The 26,194-nt window shown below is 39.9% G+C and overlaps 1 protein-coding gene across 1 annotated transcript; it reads right to left on the bottom strand.

Annotated features, from left to right (window-relative positions):
• Positions 1 to 895: 895 nt before the first annotated feature.
• Positions 896 to 25,617, bottom strand: LOC111572278 (phospholipid phosphatase-related protein type 4). Its single transcript, XM_023275861.3, has 7 exons — positions 25,288 to 25,617; positions 14,751 to 14,936; positions 11,908 to 12,037; positions 11,304 to 11,499; positions 7,876 to 7,933; positions 6,175 to 6,348; positions 896 to 5,050 (listed from the first exon to the last, which is right to left on the bottom strand). Exons 1-7 carry the CDS (start codon positions 25,357 to 25,359, stop codon positions 3,332 to 3,334), a joined length of 2,535 nt encoding a protein of 844 aa, XP_023131629.1. The 5' UTR covers positions 25,360 to 25,617; the 3' UTR covers positions 896 to 3,331.
• Between the last annotated feature and the right edge of the window lie 577 nt (positions 25,618 to 26,194).

Raw genomic sequence — 26,194 nt, forward strand, 5'->3', positions numbered from 1 at the left:
TATATATATATATATATACATATATATATATATATATATATATATATATATATATATATATATATGTATATATATATATATATACACACGGTGTGTGTGTGTGTGCGTGTGTATATATATGGCATCACACAAGCTGGTTTCGCATGTATCATATCAATAATCCTCTCCGTAATATGGTCTTTGCCAATGAGCTCTTGTTTTCTTGTGTTTTTTTAATAGGTTCTATGTGTATGTCAATGCCTGATATATCTCATTCATCTATTCCATAGCGTACCATTGTTGTCCAAAGTGGAAAATACACAAATAAGTTTAATTCTCTACAAGATTGGTGAGAACAACAGTCAGGCTAGGGTTAGTTTAATGGGATCATTTGGAAAAGAAGGCATTACTTGTTACTAATTTTGTTGTTGCCATACTGTACTTAAGCATTTTTGATTGTGGTTTTGTAATGCATGGCAAGTATGTATTCAAACAAAGAACTGAATTTGATATTTTACTGTATTTAGTTTTTACTTCACTGCTTTAACACTGCATGGTAGCAATGGTAAATGTGAGTGAATTCTCTCATGTTTCCTATTTTGGCATTTTCAGGTCAGGCAAAACCTGCTGGTGGTCACAAGAAATTATTCTAAGGTGCAGCTTAAAACCAGATCTTAAATATAAGAAGCCCCGTTGCTTGAGGGTTTAAATAAGTCAAAAGATTGTATTTAAAATATGCAGTCTACCTGGATAACTTTAAAAATATATATATTGTTTTTGATTGACTTTAGATTCAAACCACAGTTATTTTATTTAGATTTCTAAAATTATGTACACATACTAAATTAATATAATACAGAGAGAATGTCAGCTTCATTTAAGTGGAAAAAAACAAAACCAGCATGTGGCAATGACCTGAAGAGGCAGCAGTACTTAGATTTATTTTTTTTTTAAAGAAAAGATTGTCATATATATGGAGATAAAGAACATACTGTTGGACACCTCTGTTGAAAGTAAAAGCACATTGATGATAAAAAATCTTGTGATACATACTATGAAAAAGTTATCATGCAAATGTTACCGGGGTAAACAATAAATCGTGTACAATATAATGAAGGCTTGCTATACAAATACTTATGATTTATATTGTTTTCCTATTAAAAATTTTAGCTTTGGCAAATCTTCTCAAATAGTCATTCTACTAGTTTCATAGTACAGATGGTGCCAATACTGGAGCATTTGTACCAAATTTCATTTCTATCCAGTGGGGGCTTATGTTACCACACAGATACAATTGATTGATATGCACCATAGTGTAAACCCTTGTAAACAACAGATTTTGTAATTTCACAACGACTAAACAGTCCTCTTTTAGCTTTTCCCCAACAGTCACTATGTAAAAAACATATTCATTTCAAATTTTAATATTACAATAAACAAGAACCAAACAGATTCTGGGCGAACTGGCAGCCTCTACTGGCTCCTGCATGGTATGGGATACATAGTATTTGGGATGGGTTCGGTAGAAAATCTGCTGGTTGGTTCTGTGGCACAAACAAATGGAAATCACAGCACAAAACTGGATGATGGTGCTGTTCTCCCAGTGCATACCATTGCAAAGAGTGGTAAGCAAAGCACATCACCTGTTGCATGCTTATTATGTCCAGCAAAGCCACATATGCAATATAGTTTCATTTTATGATATTTATACTGAGGTATTACAAATTGAAAGCAATACTGTATTGTATATTGTAGAAAAATGCTCCACATAGCACCTGGAAATGTAGGCTACATCAAGAGCACAGCGCTTTACAGCATTCTGCCAGTAAAAGACCTAAATATTTCTAACAAAAAGATGATTAATGAAACTGCAGTGTTTTGGGAAATATGTTTGCTTGCTATCTGAGCAAAGTTTGGAAGCTCTTGGGCACATAAACACATATGATGGCCATCAGTACAGATTACTTTTAGCTTTGTTTCTTTTGGAGTGTGTTTGTTAGGTTTCCTGGTTCAGGCAGCTCTAAAACTATGTTAACTATGATCATACCTTTAGTCAATTCAAACACTCATTTATTCTGGGGCCATAACAAGGCACCTAGCATAGCAAATGTAAGTACATTTCATCCAGAGTTTGAAAGTAAATTCATTTAAGCTGAGTTTATTATTGTATTAATTAGCAGAATCTTTCGCCTGTCTCAGTTTATCTATCCATTCATTTCTATGCATGGATTTCCTTGCCATCCATAATCTAGAAATACTTCAACTGCCAGTCCCATAAGCATATCACTGCACAAAAATGCATAGACGTGGTTTCTATTTTGGAACTCCAGATGACTTCAAAATAACCCCCTCATTTCATAATGTTGGTCATGTTTGTGCACAAAATTTCAAAGTGTTCTTCAGAAAGCTACAAATATAGTTTTTAATCCAGACGAGACCTGCAAACAATGGTCAGGAAACTTAAGGTCAATTATTGCACTGACTTTAAAACATCTAATACTTTATTGTAAAAATATCTGACTGCCTTAAGATGAAGAATATTCCACTGCTTTGCTGCTTTTTTGTGCAATAAGTATGATACTGGCATGGATGTCCAAATATAAGTACAGAATATGAAGATTTGTGATTGGAGTTTACGGTATACAATGTACAGTAAACACTATTTTCAGTGCAAGTCACAGCATCTTTGAGTTCATAGCTACAGAAGGAATGCTAAGCACACTTATGGTTCAAAACAGTATTCTGTTGAATATGTGGTATCTGTACAGAAAACAGACAAAATAGAAAACATATCTCTGTCACAAATTAATGTCATAGGTATGACTCTTTGTAAAATAATTCATTCTTTATCTATTCAGATCGCACATTGTATACTGTATAGTACGTAAATAGTATTTTCTGGTGTAGCACCCTTTTCAAACATACACAGTATTTACAGTGCAGGGAAGTAAACATTGGTTTCACAGCTATGACAACTGTTTTGCAGTAGTTTGCTACAGTTTGAATGTTACTTTGCTACTTATTTTTTCTGTATTATGGAGATTTTTATCCAAAACATATGGGACTCTAAAAAAGATTAGCCTCTCCTGAAAACACCAGAACAGCATCAATATTACAATAGGTTTCCTTTGGAGTGACCACAAAAAAACACAGTGATTAATTATACAACACTTAAAAGGTTGTGCTTTAGTGTAAACACATACAAAAAAATCATGCTAAACTAAAACTTTTCTTTTGAAGTTATTGTGATATAAACACTGACGGGTAACAATTACTCTTGTCACAGATTTTCTGAAAATACAGCTTGGATTGTTAGCTACATATTCTCACTAGTCTCCTGTTAATTTGCATGTTAGTCCTTGAAAACAGGAGCAATGGACGTTCCCTTGTAGAAAATATTCCGAGTGTTATCAGGGCTGTTGGCTCTCTCAGGAATCAAGATTATACTATTGCCTTTTCTTCGCAGTGTGGATTCACGGCTGGAGGCAACTGATGGGGTTTCTGAAGCAGTGTCTCCACCCCCACCTCCTCCTCCCCCACCACCACTGCCTCCTCCAGACCCAGGACCACTCCCATCCCCTGGAGTGACCCTTATGGTAGAGAGCCCCTGTGGTTGGAGCCTCTGCTCTGGCTGGCTGGTGTTCTGGGTGTGGACAGTGACAATGGGTGTGGTGCTATCTGTGGCAGTGGTAGTAACAATGTGATTGGCACGCTTCCTGTCAATCGACCCTTCACGTACTGAGTCTGAGCTTTCTGAATCTCTGTTTAGATCATTGAGGTCAAACGATTGCCTCAAACTCCCACCTCCTCCACCTGATCCTCCTCCTACTCCACAAGTCCCTGGACCTCCACCAGCTCCAGTGCCATAATCAAGGGACCGCCACCTCCATGATCCGCTTCCATCTGTGGACGGAGCTTGGATTACCGGCCTGTTGTTTTCAGGGTGGGCGTCTACTCTGACAATTGCTCCAGTGCTGCCTGAAATACTTCCTGTGGTGCTCCCCAGTGAGCTGGGCCCTGTGGTGCTGGTGGGGTCTTGATCAGTTAGCGTCCTGTAGCGAGCAGAGACTTGGCAACTCCCAGTGGTGTTGCAGCCTATGCTGCTCTCATCTAAGCTCTTGGAATGGGTCTGTAGCAGCCCCTGTTGCTTGGACATAGCAATCACTTGCATGATTCGTGGCTGGGTGCTCTGCCCATTTTCATTAGTCCTACTGGCTACAGTTTTCTCTGCAGCCCTTTGCCAGTTAGCCTGAACTGTGGCATTTACTGTCGACATCTCCTCACTTCCTCCTCCACCCACTGTCCTCTGGGACATGGTGTTGTAATTCTCATGAGCTTCCTCTGGTATGTGAACAAGTTGTGAAGAACCAGGTCGAGATTGCATCGCTATCCTGGCCCCTCCGGTAATGCCACTGCAGTTAGTGGGCAGGGTGGTACTAGCACCTGTGGCCAGTTTGGACATGTATGCATGGGCATCAAAGCCCCCATTCAGTCCCATAGCCAGTGGCTCAGAGCTAGATCGAAGCTCCATGCTGCCATGGTGGTGTGGATGTTGGGAGGACTGACCAGATGATGAGTCTACAGATGAGGAGAAGGAGTCCGGGACCTGCAGGGAGCACTTGTGGTTGTTGTTTTTACTTTTCCACTGAGACAGAAGCTGCTTAGAGCGGCTAGAGTCCATTGAGGCATGGTGGAGGGTGGCAGCATGGCGTCTGGCTGCTTCTTCATACGCTGCCATGGCCTGGGGAGTGTGGACCCGAGGAAGAGTGTGGCTAAAGGTCACCATTTCATCTTTGCTCTGGGGACTGCGGGGGGAAATCACTTCCACGTCTGCACTGGAGCGTTTCAGGCTGTCATCAGGCCTCTGCTGCTGAAGGCCTCGGTGGAGCAGGCCCTCGGAGTGGGAAGTGGGTATGGCAGACTCGGCAGACATACTGGCTTTCATTTGCAGGTGGTGGAGGACAGCCTCCTGGCTTATATGGGGCAAAGAGCAAGGGGGGCGGTGTATAAGTGGAGGTGGACTGCTGCTGGCCTCCTCACTAGACTGAAAATTTCCAACTGCATACAATCCCTGGCAACACAGGACAGAATCAATATTTACAATACAGCACTTCAAACATGATGTTTCTTTTATCAGATACCCTAATGAGCTGTTTGATCCTCTGACCTTCACTTTAGTTCCACCTGCAGACTGACAGTTTCAGTTCTGGATAACTGCTGACTGGATTGAAATTTGGCACTGAGAACAGTTACATTCAAGATCATTAAATATTCTAATATTTGGCAATCATAGTGATTCATTTTTCTACCAGTGAATTCATGTTTGTTTGTCGAATGTTTGGTTTGTGACTGAAGATCTCCTAAACAACATTCCTATCAGTCTCAGTGTCTTTGTGGTAATAAAGAAATGCAAGTATGCAAACATGCTAAGCTAATATGTGGAACATGGTAAACATTACTGTCTAAGATGTTAACGCTGTCACTGTGAGAATGTTAGCATGGCAAAATAAGATATTAGCTGAAAGCTTTGCAACTGGCTTAGCTGCAGTAGACTCTTGGTCTTAGTTCATACATTAATTTGTGTTGTTGGGGCGACGGGTGTGTTTCAGGTGACTGCACAAATTGATGAAGCACAGTGGAATTTACCTTTTCTAATTTTCTTCTATATCTTGTTGTGCCTACCCCTTTATCCTATGCACTAACACTGCCAACTGACAAAGGATTAATTAGCCAAACATACCAAACAAAAACCCAACTTAAATTATATCACAAGTTGATTTTCCATCTGCATACAAATGAACTAAAAAACAATGTTAGGTTGTGACTGAAACTTCTAATGAGCCAAGCAGGGCTGCTCATAGGCTTTCATGCAGGATTTCTGCTCTAACCAAGAATTGCCAAAACAGCAACAGATATAGAGTTTCCAGGGCACAGACTCTATAAAAGATGGATGTAGAGACCATGGCATCACCCACTGGTTGTGGGCTACTGCTTTAAAGCCTTCAGTTTGGAATCTGACTGTCACCATTACAATTGGAGGAGTCGCCCACTTCTGGCTCTAACAAATAATGCAGTTTTGGGGCACTTTCACTTCCTGACACAAATATACATCTTTTACACACAGTACATGCTCCAGGTATGCTCTGTACAGAAAAAAACATTGGAAAGGAGGCTACAGATGGGACTGACCCTTACCAGATAGACAGCAATGGCTCCTCCAAGCAGGAAGCCCAAGTAGACGTCAGTGGCATGGTTTTTATACTGAATAATCCTGGTCAAACCACAAATTATGGCACTGATAATAAAGGAGAAGACCAGCAGGGGTTTGAGTAGCTTCGAGGAGTCCGTCAAAGTGCTGTTGAAGTACATCTGTCAACACATGACACAGATTAATTTATTTTCCATTGTCCTTAGGATTGTTGCTTTATGAAATAACAAAATTGATGTCACCATCTCCACTGTCAGCAACATTTCATCTTATTCTTTTAGTAGTTGTATACAAATATATTACATCACGCTCAAATATGTGAACCTGCAAAAGATTTTTTTAAACCCTTGGAGTTCGTGGAAACCACCGTATGCTCACATCACACATGGCGCTTGACATCACAGGACTTCCAAGGAGTGCTTAAAGTTTTGCTGATATTTGGTGACCACTGTGTCGCTGTACAAGGGCTTTACTGTGATGGAGATGGCAGCCAAATTTAAATCAAGTACAAGTAGTACTGGTGTGAGATAGCATAAAGCAGAAGCTGGACTTTGATCCAGAAGACCAGGCTTTGCATCCCATGATGGATGCAGACCATCGCTCTCAGAAGTTTAGTTTTCTTTTTTTGTCTATTTTTGGTTTTCACTCTTTTTTTTTGGTTAGGTTTAGTTTTAAAACTATGTGGATGGGTTCAGGAAAATATCAAGTTTTGCTAGACACTTTTACATGCTAAATGCTTGATTAATATTGGCTTGTTCTTTATATCCCCAGTCACTCTGTGTTCATTATGCATCACTATCCATGCATGTATGCCAATGTGTGATATGTGTTTCCTGTTGCCCACCCCCTCTACCTCTTCTGTCCCTCTCAACCTGGCTGGCCAGCAGCAGATTGTTCCCCCATATATGGGTTCAGCCATATGGATTCTGTAAAGCATCTTGAGACAATCTGAATTGTAACTGGTGATATATAAATCAAATTGAATTGAAATTGAAGTTAAGGTTTAGCACCAAAATTGCTTGGTTTCAGTCACTAAAGATGTAATGGTCAGAGTTAAAATACAATCCCTTCACTAGATGTTTGTGGCATCTAGGTTACCAGGGAGACAAGTCCTGCCCCTTGTAATATATGATTGGTTTGTTGAAAAGGTATGACAATGAAGTACTAAAATACATGACAAAGATATGTTAATTAGAAACATATTTGTGATATGTTACAAGTGTAGTGCAGCAGAAAATAAATTGTCTTCAAAACATAATTGAGACTGCAGTTAAGGTGTACAAGAGCGCAATTTTGTGAAGACTGGGTTGATATTGTTGTAGCATATTATTAATATATATTACTGTTCATTTGAGAAAAAAAAATTGAGTATATAAACGCTCCACCAGCCTATAAGACTCTGAGTGGACAATCTAGTGCACATATTTGATTTGCCCCTGAGCTAAGACACACAAACTGCCCAATGTAGTTTACAAGTTAAGCACAGATAATATTTTGTTACTTGTGGTTAAAAAATAAATAAATAAATAAATAAGGCTAGTACTGACATTAATAAGCGAGTTTTGAATGTTAGCAATCAGATGGAAGCCCGTGTTATTTTCTTTGCTCCGACAAAGTGGATATTTTAGAGAACTTGAGCTTTTTTTAACAGGGAGCAGGGGGTTGTGTGGGTTCCAGTCACTACTCACCGAAACATAAACAGCGGCAAAGGATGCAAGAGTTGCATGCTGTGATGGGAAGGATTTTCTGTAGGAAATGAAAAAACAGAATAGACTCAGTGTTCACGTCTGTGTGTTTAAGTCATCAGGAGTTATGGAAAAACACCAACATAATGAGATTTCTCAAACACCAAGATACATCACCAGTTGGTTGTTGTAGGCTTAATGACTGAACCAAAGTGGACATTTCTTCTCCGTCTACCTAATTTTTACATGGTAGTGATCTCTGTAACTACACTTCCAAGTACCAAAAGCATACAAACCTGTAGTGTACATAGAGTGTGTGTCTGATCTACTATCACATGCAGCAGTGCAGCACTAAGAGCTGGATTGTGTGCTACAGAAGGAAAGTGAACCTGTGGCCCAGTTTCTTACTCAGCTCCATCCGTTGACCTACTTCAGACAACTCCCGATATTCACTCCTCAACCAGCCTTTGACTCTGTACGTGTGTGTGAATGAGCGTGCCTTGGTGCATTCATGCACAGTGTGTGTGTGTGTGTGTGTGTGTGTGTGTGTGTGTGTGTGTGTGTGTGTGTGTGTGTGTGTGTGTGTGTGCTTCCATCTTTTAAGAGGCATTTACAACATCTGTGAAGGCATAAAAGTTTCATTTGCATACGAAACCCGATAGCACTGCTTCTCAATGAACTGACCCACTTTCAGTGCTGAACTGAACAATACAAACATATTTGTATATATTCCTATGCATCTGTTTTTATACATTAATTTTTATTATGTATTATATTTATTTTATTGTGATGCTCTTCTTCCTAACTGCAATATAGACAATAAAATGCTAGAAGCTGTTATTGAAGATTAGATATTTATTTTTCAAGTCTGTCTTTTCTGAAGAAGAATAATAATACAGACGGCCTCATCCGTAAGTTGACAGGATTGGTTGCTAATTAGGTTTGTTACATATGAAAGCCCATCAGTCTGAATTGTTGTTTTTTGAGACCATTATCAGTACGCTGCGGCTTTAAGATGTAAATGCTCAGCCATGGCATGCACATGTACACATGCATGTATGTCCCAATCCAACTGGGCATCTAAGCCCAATCCATGGAGACCCGATGCTGCGACACACAGGACCCAAAGCATCTGCTCAAAGTAAATGTCTGTCAGTTGGCACTTCAATGCTGCCCACTGTCTGAAAGCAGGCGAGCTGTAGCGAGTTGTAGCATCCTGGGCATTGCATCTGATAAATTAGCAGTCCTCAGCACTGGATACTATTAAATCCTGGACCACTGGAAAATAGTTAGCAACTTAGTAAGGTTCCTAGAAATGTTCCTTCCATAGAAAAGAGCTAAAATACTCAAGATTCAGTACTGTAAATACTGCAAACAAAGATGTACTGAATATACAGTATGTGTATTCCTCATTTACATGCAGTAAAAAAAATTGTCCTCCAAAAGGCAAAAACAAAATGTGAGGGTAAAGCACATTACAGTACAGTACACTGTAATGTAACTGCAGACTCAAAGTCAACAAGGGTATAACGTGTCATAGGGATATGGTTTTACCAAAGGGAGACAAGTAACACAGTACACAGCTTCTGCTGGTAAAACAGGTTAATAATACCCCTAATGCACAACTACTGCAACCAAACAGCTTTTCGTGCTGTTCTGGAAACAAGACTGAAGCTAAAGCTGCCACAGAGAGAGCAGAAAACTGTGTTTATGCCAGGAGCTGAAGGATATATTTAGAGCCCCACAGTCTGCACCTAAAACTACGTGTCCCAAATCCATGGGTCAAACCCAGCTTCACTTGGCTCTACAGTATCCCTATGATGTCTGCCGCCACACACACACACAGGTAGAATTCCATGAAATCCCACAGAAACCAAATGCCGTTTAGGCTTCTGTTTTAATCAGAGGCAGGTTTAGAATGGAGATGGTTACAAACAGACAGACTCTAGTGTTGATCAAGAGGACTTTTTCATCTGTCTGTATTGAGTCCTGCTCGGGCTGCCTCAGATTATACAGAAAGGATTTTGACATGTCCAAGACAAAATTACTGAGCAATCATAGCTTCATTGCTCTTGTAAATTTATTTATATGTGTATATGGTGTGGAGCCTGCATTTATAAAAAATACACATATTAGATGCAGTACCTGTATGTGTATGCTCATTTTTTTCCAATTTAAGGTAAATTTAACTATAAAACGGCTGCAGTTTAATCCTACAGTCCTGCAATAAATCCTCCCTTCATTCAGTTTGCATTTAAACTAGTTCAGAATGGTGTTGACTGAACTGTGTGATCATTTTGGTGGCGACAGCTTGTGTTGATGTTGAACTATACTGCATTCTATCAAAGGTGTTTCTGCTATTCAGCCTACCCTTAACTGTTTTTATGGCTATGTTTTATTAATTCATTATCTGTATGTGCATCAGTCTGAACATATGGACAGTCAAAAGAGGAGCTTTGGTTGTTGCAAAGCCAGCATTATATGAATATCTTTGCTGCATCAATGCCACAAGATATTATAAATAGATATGTATTCATTTTATTCAATTTCCGATACAGTAACTATTTATTTGTGTTTGGTTTCTTCAAATAGAGTAATATAGTCATGATATTATGATTCATGCAGTGGATATGAACAAAAATGTGAATTTACTGTCACAACAAAACACAAACTAAGTGCTTTCACTGGTGATTGCAGTATCAACAGCAAATTTAAAAAGGAGCAAATAATGAAATATGGTAATATAAGTTTGTTTTAAATAAAAACTATCTACCTGTAGTTGAGGTAAAGAAAGACCCTGGCAAATATCTAAGGATTCATAGTATTATGTTATCACACTGTATTAACACTGGTTTCCTTGGCTGTTTAATATTGATAATATGTACGCTAGCGTTCAAAATTTGGGGTCACTTAGAAATGTCCTTATTTTTGAAAGAAAAGCAGTTTTCTCCAATGAAGATAACATTAGATGAATGATAAATCCAGTGTAGACATTGTTAATGTGGTAAATGACTATTCTAGCTGGAAACAGCTGATTTTTAATGGAATATCTCCATAGAGGTACAGAGGAACATTTCCAGCAACCATCACTCCTGTGTTCTAATGCTACATTGTGTTAGCTAATGGTGTTGAAAGGCTCATTGATGATTAGAAAACTGTTGTGCAGTTCTGTTCACTGGGTGAGTCCAAACTTTTGAATGGTAGTGCATATATCTTTATAATGAATCCCAGCACACACCAAGTAAAGTGTTTCAGAATCTGAAATACTTTATTGATCCCCAAGGGGAAATTGCTTTTTCTTCATGACAAGGCTTTGATGCCATCTTAAGTTATTAACCCCACAAGTGTGACCCCCTTCAGTGGCAGTGTGTTGAGAATCAGACAGTCTGTCAATAAAAAATGCAGCACATTAAACTGTTTTTTCCTCTCACCTGCCCTGGATGATGGCTGCAAGGTCGGCTCCTGAGCAGATATCTTCCATGACGTAGGGGTTCTGCTCACAGCTGACATTAAGAGTAGTGTAGTTGGGTTTACACACAGTGAGAAAGTAAGGTGCTGGGTAGCCTGTCATCAGTTGGAGGACATCGGTAATAAGAGCTGTGGCACAAAGTCCGAATGCATGGACACCTGCAGACACAGACTGAGATGTAAAGGCAGGGAAGCTGACCACACAGACGAAGGCAGTGGTAGTGGTGGACAGCACAGGTCAAAAATATGCAGTATTTAATACATGTTTAATATCAGAGGTCTAGACACAGTTTAGATATTAACCCTTGAAAGGTTTAGGCTTTAAATTTAGGAGATACACATTATGCACCTCACACATATTTGTTAGCAGTTCGGCTCATAGCAGACTTGAGTAATGCTTTCTGTATTACATAGAAACTAGTCTGTCTCAGTTAACAATTTATAATGTCAAATTACTGAAGTAAATCTGTATAGATGCAAAATGACTGTCAAATATTTCTTTTGCCTAATGACAGTGAGTGAGAAGAAGACGGTGTAAAGAAAGAAAAAGAAAAAATGTCAGTATACCAACAAAGCGGACAGCTCTGCGTATGAAGGAGTTGAAGTTACAGCCGGCAGCGTTGATGTTGGCCTCGGCCCCAGCACCGTTCCTTCTCCGAGACAGACAGCAGAACAGGATGGCCTCTCCAATCATTATCTGTTAACACAATGACTCATCTTTATGTGTGTACATGTAGAAGTGCATCACAAGGGCATTTCCACTGACAATGTGGGCAAACTAGTGTCCTCATAGTATTTATTGCTCCGTTATGATCTGTAAAGAAATAGGTAGCCAAAATAATTTGACTTCATGCTCGGTACCATCTGAGTCTAAGAGCTGTGTGGCTGCTTAAGGTGGGTGGTGCTCCACAGATCAGCCTCTCTATGCCACTCTAAGCTCTGACTCAAGCCAAGAGCACCAGTCAAAACAGATGTCTGCAGACTAACAATCTGAGGTCACAGATCTCTGCACGAGGACAATGAAAATAAATGGATGTCTATGGTTGGACCGAGGAAAGATGCTGTATGTGAACAATGGATGTAGAGAAGAAAAAGGAGGGCAGCATCAGTAATGGACCAAGAGAGGGATTAGGAGTACCTCAAGGAGGGCCCTGGGGGTCAGCACAACACTGAAACACACTGTGTATGTAACTGTCACTAAATCCTGCTTTATTTGGAAACATATGCAATATTTTTGTCTTGCGAGCATAACAGCCATTATCTCTCCCTTTGTTCTCTTTTAAGGATTTCTGTTTAACAGATTTATAGACTGAGAGTCCTGCACAGTTTGTTTTTTTAGACAGTTTTACATTTGCTGTGCATTCATGTTTCTTGCAAAAAACATCGAGACTTTCATGGCACATAAATACTACAATGCAAGCAACCAAACATAAGGCTGGGATCTGCTATCATTGCTTAAACCAGGTTTCTGTCTGAGTGCTTCATGACTGAAATAGTTATCAAGTAAAATATAATGATTTTGATCACATTGAAAAAACACAGACAATCTATTAATCTCAGAAAACTTACACTCCCATCCAAAATTATTGGAACAGTGACGCTAGTTCATTTATTTTTGCTGTAGACTGAAAACATTTGGGTTTGGCATCAAACGATGAATATGAGACAAGAGATCAACATTTCAGCTTTTATTTCCAGGTATTTACATCTGGATCTAATACACAACTTAGAAGATAACATTATTAGTAATGGAACACCAAATTTTTAGGTGAGCAAAAGTATTAGAACAGATAAACTTAAAATGATTAAAATGAATAAGACTTCACATTTAGTTGCAATTCTTTTATAACTGCATCAAGACTGTGACCCACTGGCATCACCAAACTTTAGCATTCTTCTTTACTGATGCTTTTCCAGGCTTTCACCACAGCCTCTTTCAGTTGTTTGTTTTGGGGAGTTACTCCTTTCAGTCTCCTCTTTAGCAGATAAAATGCAGCTCTATAGGGTTTTAGTCTGGAGATTGACTCAGTCAGTCTAAAACCTTCCACAACAAAATGTTTCTGTAACTTCTGGATTCATTTAGCTGCTGCCATCGTGTTTTACATCATCAATGAAGATTAATGAGCCAATCCCAGAAGAAGTCATGCAAGCCCAAGCCATGACATCACCTCCACTATGTTTCATAGATGAGCTTGTATGTTGAGATCATGAGCAGATCATTTCTTTCTCCAAACTTAAGCCTTTCCATCATTTTGGTAAAGGTTCATCTTTGTCTCATCAGTCCATCAAACTTTGTACCAGAATTTTTGAGGCTCATATCTGACTTTTTTGGGGACAAATTCCAGTCTGGCCTTCCTATTCTTCTTGCTAATGAGTGTTTTGCATCCTCTGGTGTAGCTTCTGTAGCTTCTGTACTTTAGTTCATGAAGTCTTCTGTGAACAGTAGATTGTGATACCTTCAGTCCTGCCCTCTGGAGGTTGTTGCTGATGTCACTAACAGTTGTTTTCTGAAACATCTACAGCTGATCCAAAATGCTGCAGCCAGAGTACTGACGGGAGTTAGCAAGAGAGATCATATTTCTCCTGTACTGGTTTCTCTTCGTTGGCTTCCTGTTAAATCTAGAATAGAATTCAAAATCCTTCTTCTGACATATAAAGCTCTTAACAACCAATCTCCATCATATCTTAAAGACCTGATAGTACCATATTATCCTAGCAGAACTCTTCGCTCTCAGACTGCAGGCTTACTTGTTGTTCCTAGAATCTCTAAAAGTAGAATGGGAGGCAGAGCCTTCAGTTATCAGCTCCTCTCCTGTGGAACCAGCTCCCAGTTTGGGTTCTGGAGGTGGACACCCTCTCTATTTTTAAGACCAGGCTTAAAACCTTTCTTTTTGACAGATCTTATAGTTAGGACTGACTGGGGGACCCTGAGCAAGTCAGTTGGAGTCTTCATGTACAGGGCACAAGTGACTCCTTCTTCCATGTCCCTTGGTTACCTCTAGTTCTGCTGCTATAGGCCTAGGCTGCTGGGGGACCTCTCTGGATGCACTGAGCCCTTCTCTAATTACCTTTCTATTTACTATCAATACTATTATTGCATTGCATTCACTCTGTTTCTCCCTGTTTCCTTCCTTCGAGTTAATTAAATTAATTAAACTAAAAATGTACATTCAGATAGCTTATCCCACTAACTTAGTTAGCTTGGCAATCTTTTTGGAAAAAAAAAACAGCTGTTTGTTTAAAGGGAATTATGAATTCCTAAGAGAGACAATGTATAATTTAAGTACGTCTGCCATTTATACAGCTGCTTTAGCTGTATGCATAACTAGATGTATACATGTGTATTTAAATGTGCAAAATCTTAAAATAAGGCTACTGTAATTGTTTTGAGTCTTGTCATTAATCCTTACTGTGATGGCAGGTCCAGCGAAGGCCAGGCTAAGAAGCATTAGCAACGGAATGACCTCGTGGTTTGGGTCGATGTAGGGCAGGCTCAGGCTACGGTCATGGCAGTTGAAGCCAGACTTGACTGGCTTGAACACATCCGTCCATTCCAGGAAGTACAGACTGACCACAGACGATACAAGGATCGGCAGCTATACATGGACACAGAAGCAGACAGAAAAAAGAGTATGAGGACGTTCAAAGTCATAAAAAAGCTTTGGCAGATTGCATGAATAAATAAATAGATAAACAGGCAGTGGAGGATGTAAATGGCCCCATAACCCTATGGTTCAATGACCATGTTAATTTGATTTGATAATGAGGACGGAGGCATGGGAAGTAGTTTTCATGACCAGAGGGCGGAGGATGATGCTGAGAGTGATAGAAGGAGGCATGTGGAAGTAATTGGTCTCATGAAGTCCTCCCAGTGATTTTAGCTGAGATGTGCTGAACAAATTCTTCTAATCCCAACAAACAATTGAGAAACAGCTAGTTCATGTTTATTATAGTCAGTTTAAGGTTTTAAAATTATAAATAATCCATCATAACACAGCAATTCAATGCCAACCCCAAAATGAAATTAGAATAATAAAGTTGGCGTTCAAGTGCTTCAGTGGTGTGTGGAAGAAAGCCAGGAACCATGTCTGCATCAGGCTCAGCTGGTGATGTAAATTCCTGCTTTTGACATGCTGAATGGCTGGCTGAAGCAATTTCACCACTGACCTGTTACAGTGTCACTGTACTGTGTACTGTGGCATTTTACTGTCCAGTCCTATCAATACCACTGACAGAGCAGATCTGTGGAGATGATAGCACAGACCTCAGATGAGCTGCTTTCTCTAAAAAACATCTCCAAAACTGTCTTTTTTGAGGACACAAAGAGTTTTCAGTGGGCCACATAAAAGCTACATGTTGCAAGTATAGAGGAGGAAAACTGGAGACTCTAAAATGACTCCTGCTCAATCCAAAGAAATCCTGATCTCTATCCGCTGGCTGGAACTAATTTTACAGTAATCACCCTGACCTATAAATGCTATATATGAGCTAGTGCCTGGCTCCCACTCCACATGATTACACTATATACATTGCTCTTTCTCTTTCACAACAATAGGTCAAGTTTTTTCTTTTTACCCTGATCACAATCCTAAATATCAGGTTAATATTAGGATCTGCCAATACAAGGTGCCATTCAATACTGTATTAATACTCAACTTGAATGATTCTATCTAATATGTATCAATATCTGACACTGAGCTTCCGCCTGGTCGATCACACACATCTTTTACATACGATTTTCACAGGCTACAGGATCCAAATACTAAGATACCGATTCAGAGCTATAAAGTTGAAATAATTAATAGAATTAAAGTTTAACCAGAGCAGTAAGACTCCTAAAACTGGTGTGATTCTATTCGTTACAGGTAAGACAGCACTCGCTGCTGAACAGCAGTCCTATAATAGGATAGTCGACCAAACATGAGTTGATGAGAGAAGTCTGAGGGCCCTACTAAGTTTACAAAGTTTCTTCCGGACAGATGATTGCAAAAAATAAACAAGAACAGCAACTACAAAAAACACAGTTAGAAATTGAAACACTTCAGCAGCCAGCCTTGTACAGAGATGATCCGTTACATGGGTGGTCCCTGTAGTTACTGGATAGCAGTTCCACATGTTGGGTAAGAAATCCAAAGTGTGGCATCATTTCAGATGGCAAAAAATGACCTCAAGAAGTGACATTACAACTCAGGGAATCTCCCAGAAACATCTGGGTGAGGCTTACTGACCAGGAACACATGTGGCCTGCTCACATGCACTCAAGCACTCCTGAACCATTTGGCACATGGAGAGGGCAGGTAAAGAAAAAGCCTGGGGCAACAAAAATTATAGATTTTTTATTTTATTTTTTTAACAAACAAACAGACTTAAAGAGTCACCTAAATGATATCAACCAGGCAATAAAAGGCTGACAAAAACACTGCATATCACTTAAGGGAAATGTGAGCACCTAAAACTACTGGGACATTTCTCTCTGAACCCTAACAAGAAAGAGATGAAAACTCCAATGTCAATAATTCCATTTCACATACCTACACTCACACAAAAGACCTCTGTTTACAGGTTTTGGTCTCTTTGTCTGTCTTACATTTCTATCAAGTTTTCTTATCTTTCCTTCTTTCCCTTTAAATAAAGAGGATTTACATAATTTTGCATTAATCATATTACTCAAAATTGCTAATAATCTTACAGAATTAGAACATTTAGAGGCAATATTAGCAGTGAAGATGACAGCGTCCCATAAGACCTTTTCAGTTCTGTTTACATTATAATGGTATTCAAAGAGGCTCAGCAGCCAGTACTTTACAGAATATGTGCAGTTGATCCTATTGGTAGGGATGAATGGATGGATGGATAAATGGAGTGTTTCTTTATGTAAAGAAATATGATCTATCCGTTCATGACTTACACTGCAGTTCTGAACCACTCTTGAATTTTGTTCAAGTTGTGTTTATTTGCCAGGACATTGGTATGACTGGTTGTATCATATCTGGACAAAGTCTCATATAATCTTTCTCAGATAATAAAACATTTATCTAATATTAACATCATTGCATGGCAGGAAGGGATGGAAAAATCAGCAGAGTTATTGATCTACTCAATTATAAAGGGATTAAGTAATTTACAGATTATTGTAGGAGCTTCAGTAGAAATCAACTGGGCTTCTCTTAAAGGTTCTTGAAGATGTTTCACCTCTCATCCAAGAGGCTTCTTCATTTCTAACTGACTAATGGGAAGTTACAAGAGAAGTCCAGTTGATTTCTACTGAAGCTCCTACGATTACAATGACCCGGATGACTGAGAATCTATCCAGACATATTGCTTTGCACTTTTGGATGAACACCTTACGATTGCTGCAGGAGTATGAGAAGATGGCAATAAAATATGCAGAACCACCTCCGTTTCAACCTCAGATGCAGACAGCACAGACTCGTTCCTAACAGCTTACGACTGGGCTCCACTGTCAAAGCTGCAGAGCGCAACAGATGCTACAAAAGGCACGGAATGAACTGCTACATGAAAGGGTAAGACAGATTCATTTCACCACTGAAGCACTTCAGGACGAGAGCAAACAGGGCCTCCAAAAATTGGCCACACACTTACCCAACACAGTCATGGAAGAAATAGCTCGATTTACAGAGAGGACACAGCTGACTCAACATGAAAAGGGCAAGAAATGACAAAACCGGACGTTTTTGATACTACAGGTCAAGATGAACAACGTTAGGACAAATTCTGAATCATCCAGAGAAAATCAACACTTTTCCGTCTGATTTCACTGTAATTCAAAAAATATAAAATGTAAAGCAGATGATTGCCTAAGTATTCACCACCTCAAATCAGTATGTAGCTGGTGCACATTTACAGCATTGAGCCTGTATGGATATGTCTCAATGAGTCTTGCACATCTGATCACTGTAATTTTTTTCTCACTCTTCTTTGCAAAACTGCTAAAGCTCTATCAACTTGCATGAGGTTCATGAGCAAACAGCTCTTTTCAAGTCCAGCCACAAATTCTCCACTGGACTGAGGTCTGAACTCTGACTCAGCCGCTCCACAACATTCACCTTGTTGTCTTCAAACCATTTCTGTGCAGCTTTGGCTGTATATGCTTTGGGTTATTGTCTTGCTGGAAGACAAATCTTCTGCCAAGTCACGATTATCCTGTCGACTGCATCAGACCAGATGTGTCTATATGTTGCTATATTACTTTTGCCTTCCACCTTTACAAGCCTTCCAGGGCTTGCTGTTGAGAGGCATTTCCACATCACAATGCTGCCACCGTTGGTGTCTGCAAAATATAGTATCTGGTCTGATGGTGAAAAATTTTGAATTTTGGTCTAATCAGACCAAAGAACCTTCCCTGTTTAAAAATACCCCAACTCTGTTTACCCCACCACCTTGACCTAAAGTATGCAACTCAGCGGCCTGTTCTGAGGGCTGACGAACTTGACGTTGGTGTGAAGTTGGAGGCACGGGGTCCCACTTCCAGCTTAATCTCAGCATAGTCACCCTGCTCACTGAATGTCTGTGTGTTTTACATGCTTGCTCTATTTAGGTGGGGCTGACTTTCTCCTGATTTACAGTCATGAACAAATGTTTACATATACTTGTTTCCAGTGGCATCTAGAACTCTGAATTTTCAAAACAAATAATGAGGTATTTGGCCACATTGACAGAAATATGTTTCATGGAGAGCAGGTGAAGCCTTTAACCCCAAGAACACGATGCCGAACTTCAACATGAGTGTGGTAGTATTATGCTGTGTCCTGCTGTCACTGGGACTGGTGTTTTGCACAAAGTAAAGAAGGCAGATTACCTCCACATTCCTTAGGAAAACAAAAAATCATCGACTAGAAGGTTGGGCAGTTGGGTGTTCCAAGACAATGGCCCCACAAAAAAAGTGGTAAAGAAATGGTAAAATTATACTAAAATTAAGATTTTCAGTGTCATGTGAGTCATTGGAAACTCAAAACTACCATGACATAGGGGTCTTTGATTTGTCCATGGGATTATGGACTACAGCCGGTGACTCCTTAGAGATACAGGAGTCACTGGAAATTCAGGACTGCCATTACATACCCGGGGCCTCATTTATAAAACATTGCGGAGGATCCACACTAAAAGTTTGACTATGCCGAAAACCTGAAATAGGCGTACGCCAAAAAATATCCTGATTTATAAAACCGTGCGTACGCACAACTGCACGCAATTTCCCATTTATAAATCACACTCCAGCTGGAAGATTGCGTAGGTGGATCCACCTCACATCCCGCCCACGACACACCCACATTTTACCATGAATGGTCAATGCAAAGTAACTCATGAATGTATTTGCATATAAACAAGCTGCTGATCCACGGCATTTTACACTCAGTCATGGCAGAAAAAAGAAAAGGAAATTTTTCGGAGACCAAGACAGAGGTGCTTGTGGATGAGGTGGAGGCCAGGAAGAGTATTTTGTTTGGTGGTGATAGTAGTGGCATCACTAACAAAAGAAAATGCACTGAGTGGCAGCACGTTGTCACCTCTGTCAACAGTGTGAGTTCCACAGAGAGAACTGTGGCAGAGGTGAAAAAGAAGTGGTCTGATTTGAAGGTGGAGGCCAAGAAGAGAGTGACATGCCATCGCCAAAGCGTGTCTGCTACAGGTGGAGGTAGGGGCAAACCTGAGCCTACACCGCTGGACAGCAGGATAGCATCCATCCTTCTTTCCAACAGTCAGCAAGGGGTGACTCCTGTTGGAAAGAATGCGGGTTTATGGAACGTCCACGTTGGCTTGTTTCTCAGACGCAGAGGTTACACCCATCTTTTATACAGTTTATAGTTACACCCAATACTGACATGACAGGCAGGGAGAACATGTGATTGACATATGACACACAGTGTACCTGAGTTCTCAGTCATATCTTCTGTATTCTTATTGTGTCTGAAAGGTAAAAGTTTAAGGGAATCTAATCTACGATAAACTATCCATCTATCTGCAATTATGTGTTTGAAATTTAACTTATCTAATTGCAAGAAATCCATAGACATCATGGCTTCACCATAAAAAGAGGTCTATTGTTTCAACCCTGAAACTCACTAAGGCTCACTGTTGGTTAGTCATGCTAACCAGTGGTGGGTGGTGGGAGGTATCAATTCACTTTATGTGTTTTGATGAACATTAATGTGAAATTGCTAAGTACAGGTGACAGATAAAAAAGTATATTGTTTTCCATATTCTGTCAGAATGTGGTTGTTAAGGCAGTTTTAATGACAGTCTTGCACTATGACAATGTAAACAATAGTCATACATTCTCTTCCATCTTTAAACATCTGGATGATCTACCACTCTGCCATGAGTTTTATTACCTGCGATGTTTAAGGCACACATCATTTTATTTAGTAAGACTGTATAAGACTCTAAATAAGAGTCTCTCCCAGGTAACAGTGGTTTAAGGATCTACAACAGCTGCATGTTTTTTTCTTTTAAAAGGAACAAGACTCAACAAAGCTTTATGGAAGGAAATTCATGCATGTAAGCTTTTCAAAGTAAAAGCCCACAGTTAGCTGAAAAAACAAAGTTAATAGCATGCATCAAGGTACAGTGGTCCCTCATCTATCACGGGGGTAACGTTCCAGCCCCCCCCCCCCCCCCCCCCCCCCCCCCCATGATAGAAGAAAATCTGCGAAGTAGCAACCATATTCATTTTTTATACATATTTTAAGGTTTATAAACCCTCCCCACACACCACACACACACTGCACAACACCGCAGAGCAACAGTATGCACAGTGATCATGTGATCTATGGACAAGGCAAGATGCTGAACGCTGCTACACACAGGAGACGGAGGAAACTGATGCTACGGTCACCCAGTCAATTAGCATCCAGTGCTGTACGCTACGCACTTTATTTCCATTGAATATTCTTTTAATATGTTTTAGCTATTAATTTTTACTTTTTTTATATTGTTTTATAAAAGGCAGATATTCTTTCTCCAGCATCGTTCTTCAACGCAGCTCCCCGCAATACTAAATATATAAAAACACCTATATACCGCAAAATCCTGCGATATATCAAAAAATCCGCAAAAACAAATGTAATTAAAAATCAGCGATACTGAGAAAAGTGAACCACGATATGGCGAGGGACCACTGAATACCACACTATCAAAATAAATGTTGAGAAATGTTACCAAACGCTTACCAGGGGCTCTGAAATGCTGGCTTTCCAAAACATATTGCACTAAATTATACCTTATTTGTAAATAATAATTATAGAAGGACATTTCATTTGCACTGGCGCACTCGAAATTTCTTCAGGCATTATCTAGTTGTCACAATTTGTTGACTATTATAGTACAGACTGGTTTACCAACTGGACGACTGTTTGACAGCCTGCCCTATCAACAAACTGGCTTATTACACTGACAGTGATCAGTGAATGAAGTGAATGCTCACAGAATAACCAGTGCAGTCAGAATGGAAGAACAGCAGAGTGATAAATCAAAGAGCAGCATTTCTTAGCATTCCTTACGCTCTCTTTCTCTGAAAAGCCTCATCTCCTCTGGGAGAGTTCAGCTCAGCAGAGATGCTCCATTGCCCTACATCTGCTAATACTCACTGCCAGCCTCTGTTCTGTCTCTCATTCCCTTTGTTTTGCTTTCATCCCCCGTTTCTGTCAGAAGCAAAGACTCTATCTGTGTCACATATAGTGGACTGTTCTATCTCACTATCAACCTATTTTCCTTTATGCTGACTGTATCCTCCTTTTTTCTCTGTCTGCCCAGGGATCATCTGATATGTTTTTCAAGCATGACACAATACAGATAAATCTGGACTTAAGGGGCAAATGAAAAGCCTCACAGGAACCAGACTGCATCTTGCAGACTCAGTTTTCACCTCAAGATCTGATTCGGGGCAATGGAAGCCGACGAAAGTACTTGCTTCCTCTGAACCATAATACACAGTCATGGACAAAATCCAATATTAGGATCGGTTCCTATAGTAACGTCTGACGGAGGACACGTTGGGCGAATAACGGTCACACGACATCGTCCGGGGGGGGGGGGATTCAGATCACAAAATTAATATCTGGATATCACCGTCAGGAATGAATATTCGGATATTCAGGTCCAGCCCTACTGAAATTACCATTACTTCTGTTTTCTTTTTGCTTAAAGACAGACCAAGTTTTCTGCTCGCTGTATTAATTGTAGATACTATGTTTAGCAAGTTTTCTTCACTGTTGGCTATCAGCACTGTCATCTGCATAGTGTATGATATTTATGATATAACCTGTGATGGCTACTGCTGGTAAGCCTTGTATTTTCCTCATGATGTTTTCACTGTATGAGGAGAACAGGTCCGGTGACACATCCCTGTCTCAGTCCTCCTTTTATTGATTGTGCTTCACCAATTTTGTTGTTTAATCTCACTGCTGCACTTTGTTGTTAATGGAGATTTTTTTTTATCATTTGTAAATCCTGTCCATCTATGTTTATGTATTTAGCATCTGGATTATTAGTTCATGTTTTACTGTGTCAAAAGCTTTGGTGTAATTGATGAAACACATGCATAAGTCTATCTCCCACTATAACCCCCTAAAAATCAGCTAATATTTTTGCACAGTACTTTAGTACATTTAATGAAGCCATGCAAAATGTTATGTGATGGTTATTTTCTGAGTTACAGGCCCCTGAACTGCATGTTGGTGGGATGAAAATTCATGTTAGTTTTTCCAGCATTTTTGAGCCCTCATCAATTAATTTTTTTACAGGAGATATTTTCATGGATGAAAAACACATTCAGCTCTGTCAAAAACTGATCTTTTTTTTTTTTTTTTTAAATTGTATGGCTTCCATAAATATACCAAAGCTACTGCACATCCAAAAACTCAGATTTTGAGGAGATAAACTTTTTACAGATGTGTTTGAATTTGAAGAGCATGACGCTGCTCACTAGGTAGTCAGCTACAAAACAGATTAATGCCTGTTATATAGTTGTTAAATTACATAAAGTCTGAACCCTTTAGAAATCCATCAAATGACAAATATTAATGTGAATAACAATCATAGTAATACATTAAGTATAACTATGGTATTATTGTAATTCTAGTAATAATAATTCATATTTTCAATGATACTTGACAGTTATGGATTTCTACCAGTTAGTGCAGTGTCCTAGTGGAAAGCGGCACTGAAAAATGTTGACACCAAGTCTGATGCTGTTTTACAGTCCAGCTTTATATCCTCAAGTTTTAATTTGTCACATCTTGTGCCAGGGTCAACTGTTGCTACTCAGCGGCTCCAGAAAGTTGGGAAGTTCACAGGAGAACAATTAAAAGAGAGTGTTAAAACAGATGAGATATTCTGAACTTCAGTTGCTGTGGGTGGAGTTCCAAAAAGCTAGATCCTCGAATTCTCATTATGCAAGTGATTAGTGTCATTTTGTTTGTCTCTTCCTGTACGATAAACACCCACATTAAATGGATACTTCCAATTTGTAACAAAGGTAAGTAATATGTCGACAACGAGACATGAGTCATGACTGCAGAGGTAAATCTCTTATAGGGAAAGGCAGCGATTATGATTGGCATGCTCTGCTCTCCTGTCTACATCCGTCATGGTTGGCAGAAAAGCAGGATGGGATACAGCTAAACAGGCCACCTCCTCAGCTCTCTGAGAACCAGCCACTGGCACACACACACTCTGGGAATTAGCCTGAGTGGGCTTGATTCTCTGTACAAGTGCTTTACTTCACTGCGCATTGACTTTCAGCATTGACCTAGTTTAAATGCCTCCTGCCGTTGGTACAAACAGAAGAAAAAAAATCCCTCCGTGAACAGTAGTTTCAGTGATTTGAAAAGCTCACGGCTAGCATTTATTGTTCAGAGACATTGATTGTAGTGTGAGTGACATGTGTTGACATGTGATTCCAAAAACAGAACTAAATCCAGGGAATCCCTTGACAAAGTCACTGGACAGGAACATCCACTGGATGCTGTAGTCATCCCAACAGCATCCATCACACAGTATTAGAGGCAAATGTATTATAAATGATGCAAGTTGGATTGAAAGGCCACAGGCCAGCAGTGAATTAGAGCATGCATAAAAAGTGCAGCAGGGAAATGAGTGACAGTCACCACAAGCTGCATGCATTCTCAACATAAATGTTTCATCAGTCAATGGGACTTTTTCCCCCCAATTAACCTTTAAACTTAACATTTCTAAAAATAAAATCTATAATAAAAATCCTTGGGGGCCTATGATTGACTGGTACAGTGTTTCCAAAACATCCACCTTGTCACCACAGACTTGAATTTAAAGCTACTTGGCAGTTTTAGAGATGTCCTCGTCATGTTTCATGTTTGCAGTACTGCAATATGCTTTCTCTGTCCACATAATGGTAATCTACTTGTGTGTGTGTGTGTGTGTGTGTGTGTGTGAGTGTTATCAGATCTGTTGTAAAAGTTAATAAGTGTCTGAAATACACTAAAATGATAGGTCATGTTGTGTGTGTTTCGCCACACTGATAGGATCTATGTGCTTGACTGGAAACAGCTGTATCAGATTTAGGAAATATTCTGTTATATAACATCAATATAAAAAAGCCACATGTCAGAAATAGAAAAAGGCAGTTAAAGCAAATGTTGGTGTCTTTTAAATAATGAAATCAGATGACTACGTTGTGAAGTAAATAGGAATATATGTGATTCATCACATCAGCTTGCAGTGAATGAAACGTTCCATTTACACAACACACTGCATTAATGTTGACATGATACCTTATGTCATACGTGTTAAAATAGCACAGAGCAGAGGAGTCTTTTTTCAGATGGGTCTCAGAGATGCGCATCTTTGAGCAGATTGTGGTGCTGTCCTGTATCTTTGATGGTAGTTCATCCTCAGTCTCCTGTACAAGGCTACTCTGAGGGAGACACAAAGCATGCAGCATCAGCTCACCTCTACAAAATAGAAACAGGGCAGCAGGCTGACACTGTCTTTGGTCGGGATCCCCTTCTCTCTCGCAGACATGGTCGGGCCTCCAAACGTCCAAACAGATCCAAGATGCGACGAGGAAAGAATGGCTGAGCTCCTCCTGGCGTCCTGCCGAGATCAGGAGCGCTCCATGCCGCGTGTTCAGCAGGATGCTCCGTGTCCAGCCCACTCTCCCGATGCCCACACCTGCACGGCCCTTTATCTGTGCTGCCGACAAGCCCCGGGATCGGTTCTGTGCATGTCTCCCTGCGAGCTGTCAGATGGAAAACGGAGCCTCACGGACGAAGGGAGGGAGGGAGCGGGAGGGAGGGAGCGCATGCGCACTGAGGAGGACGGCTGACAGCGTATGGTTTTGACTGCTGAGACTAAGAATGGATGATCAGAAAGACTCTCCAACCAAAAATAGCAGTTTCACGTGAAGATGGTTTTCAGTGACACAGACTTTTTCACCTGCAGGTTTCATGACATCCCTCTGAAGTGCTCTGATATCCACAGGCCTCCACTACACTGTGATTGTTTCACACCTTGTGTTGTCTGCACGTTCATCTGTGAAGTCAGCACCGTCAGAATCACGTCACGAGCACGAACCGCACTGTTATTTTTAATATTTGTCACTTGCCATTTTTCATCAATTAGGCTACCCTGAAATAAAAGCCTGAAATTACTGAATGAAAATGAAAATGATGACTGGACAAAGCTTGTGGGCATGGGCTGTCTGCAAGATTATTTTAAGTTATTGACAAATAGTGACTGAGCTTAAAAGGGACTATGACTGAATTTTATTTGTTGATGCTGAAGCTGTGGCAAAACCAGATAAAAACAAAAGGCATCGTCATTTACACTTTAAAAACAAATGTTAGAATACATCATA

This window comes from Amphiprion ocellaris, chromosome 22, assembly GCF_022539595.1.
Source record: "Amphiprion ocellaris isolate individual 3 ecotype Okinawa chromosome 22, ASM2253959v1, whole genome shotgun sequence".
NCBI lineage: Eukaryota > Metazoa > Chordata > Actinopteri > Pomacentridae > Amphiprion > Amphiprion ocellaris.

Bases quoted from the DNA above. Each gene is read 5' to 3' on its own strand.
- LOC111572278 (XM_023275861.3), bottom strand. From the start codon at position 25,359: ATGTCTGCGAGAGAGAAGGGGATCCCGACCAAAGACAGTGTCAGCCTG. The intron at 6,349-7,875 runs GTGAGTAGTGAC...ATGTGTTGACAG, and splicing joins TTGCCGCTGTTTATGTTTCG to ATGTACTTCAACAGCACTTT. The intron at 5,051-6,174 runs GTAAGGGTCAGT...CTGTGTTGCCAG, and splicing joins GAGCCATTGCTGTCTATCTG to GGATTGTATGCAGTTGGAAA.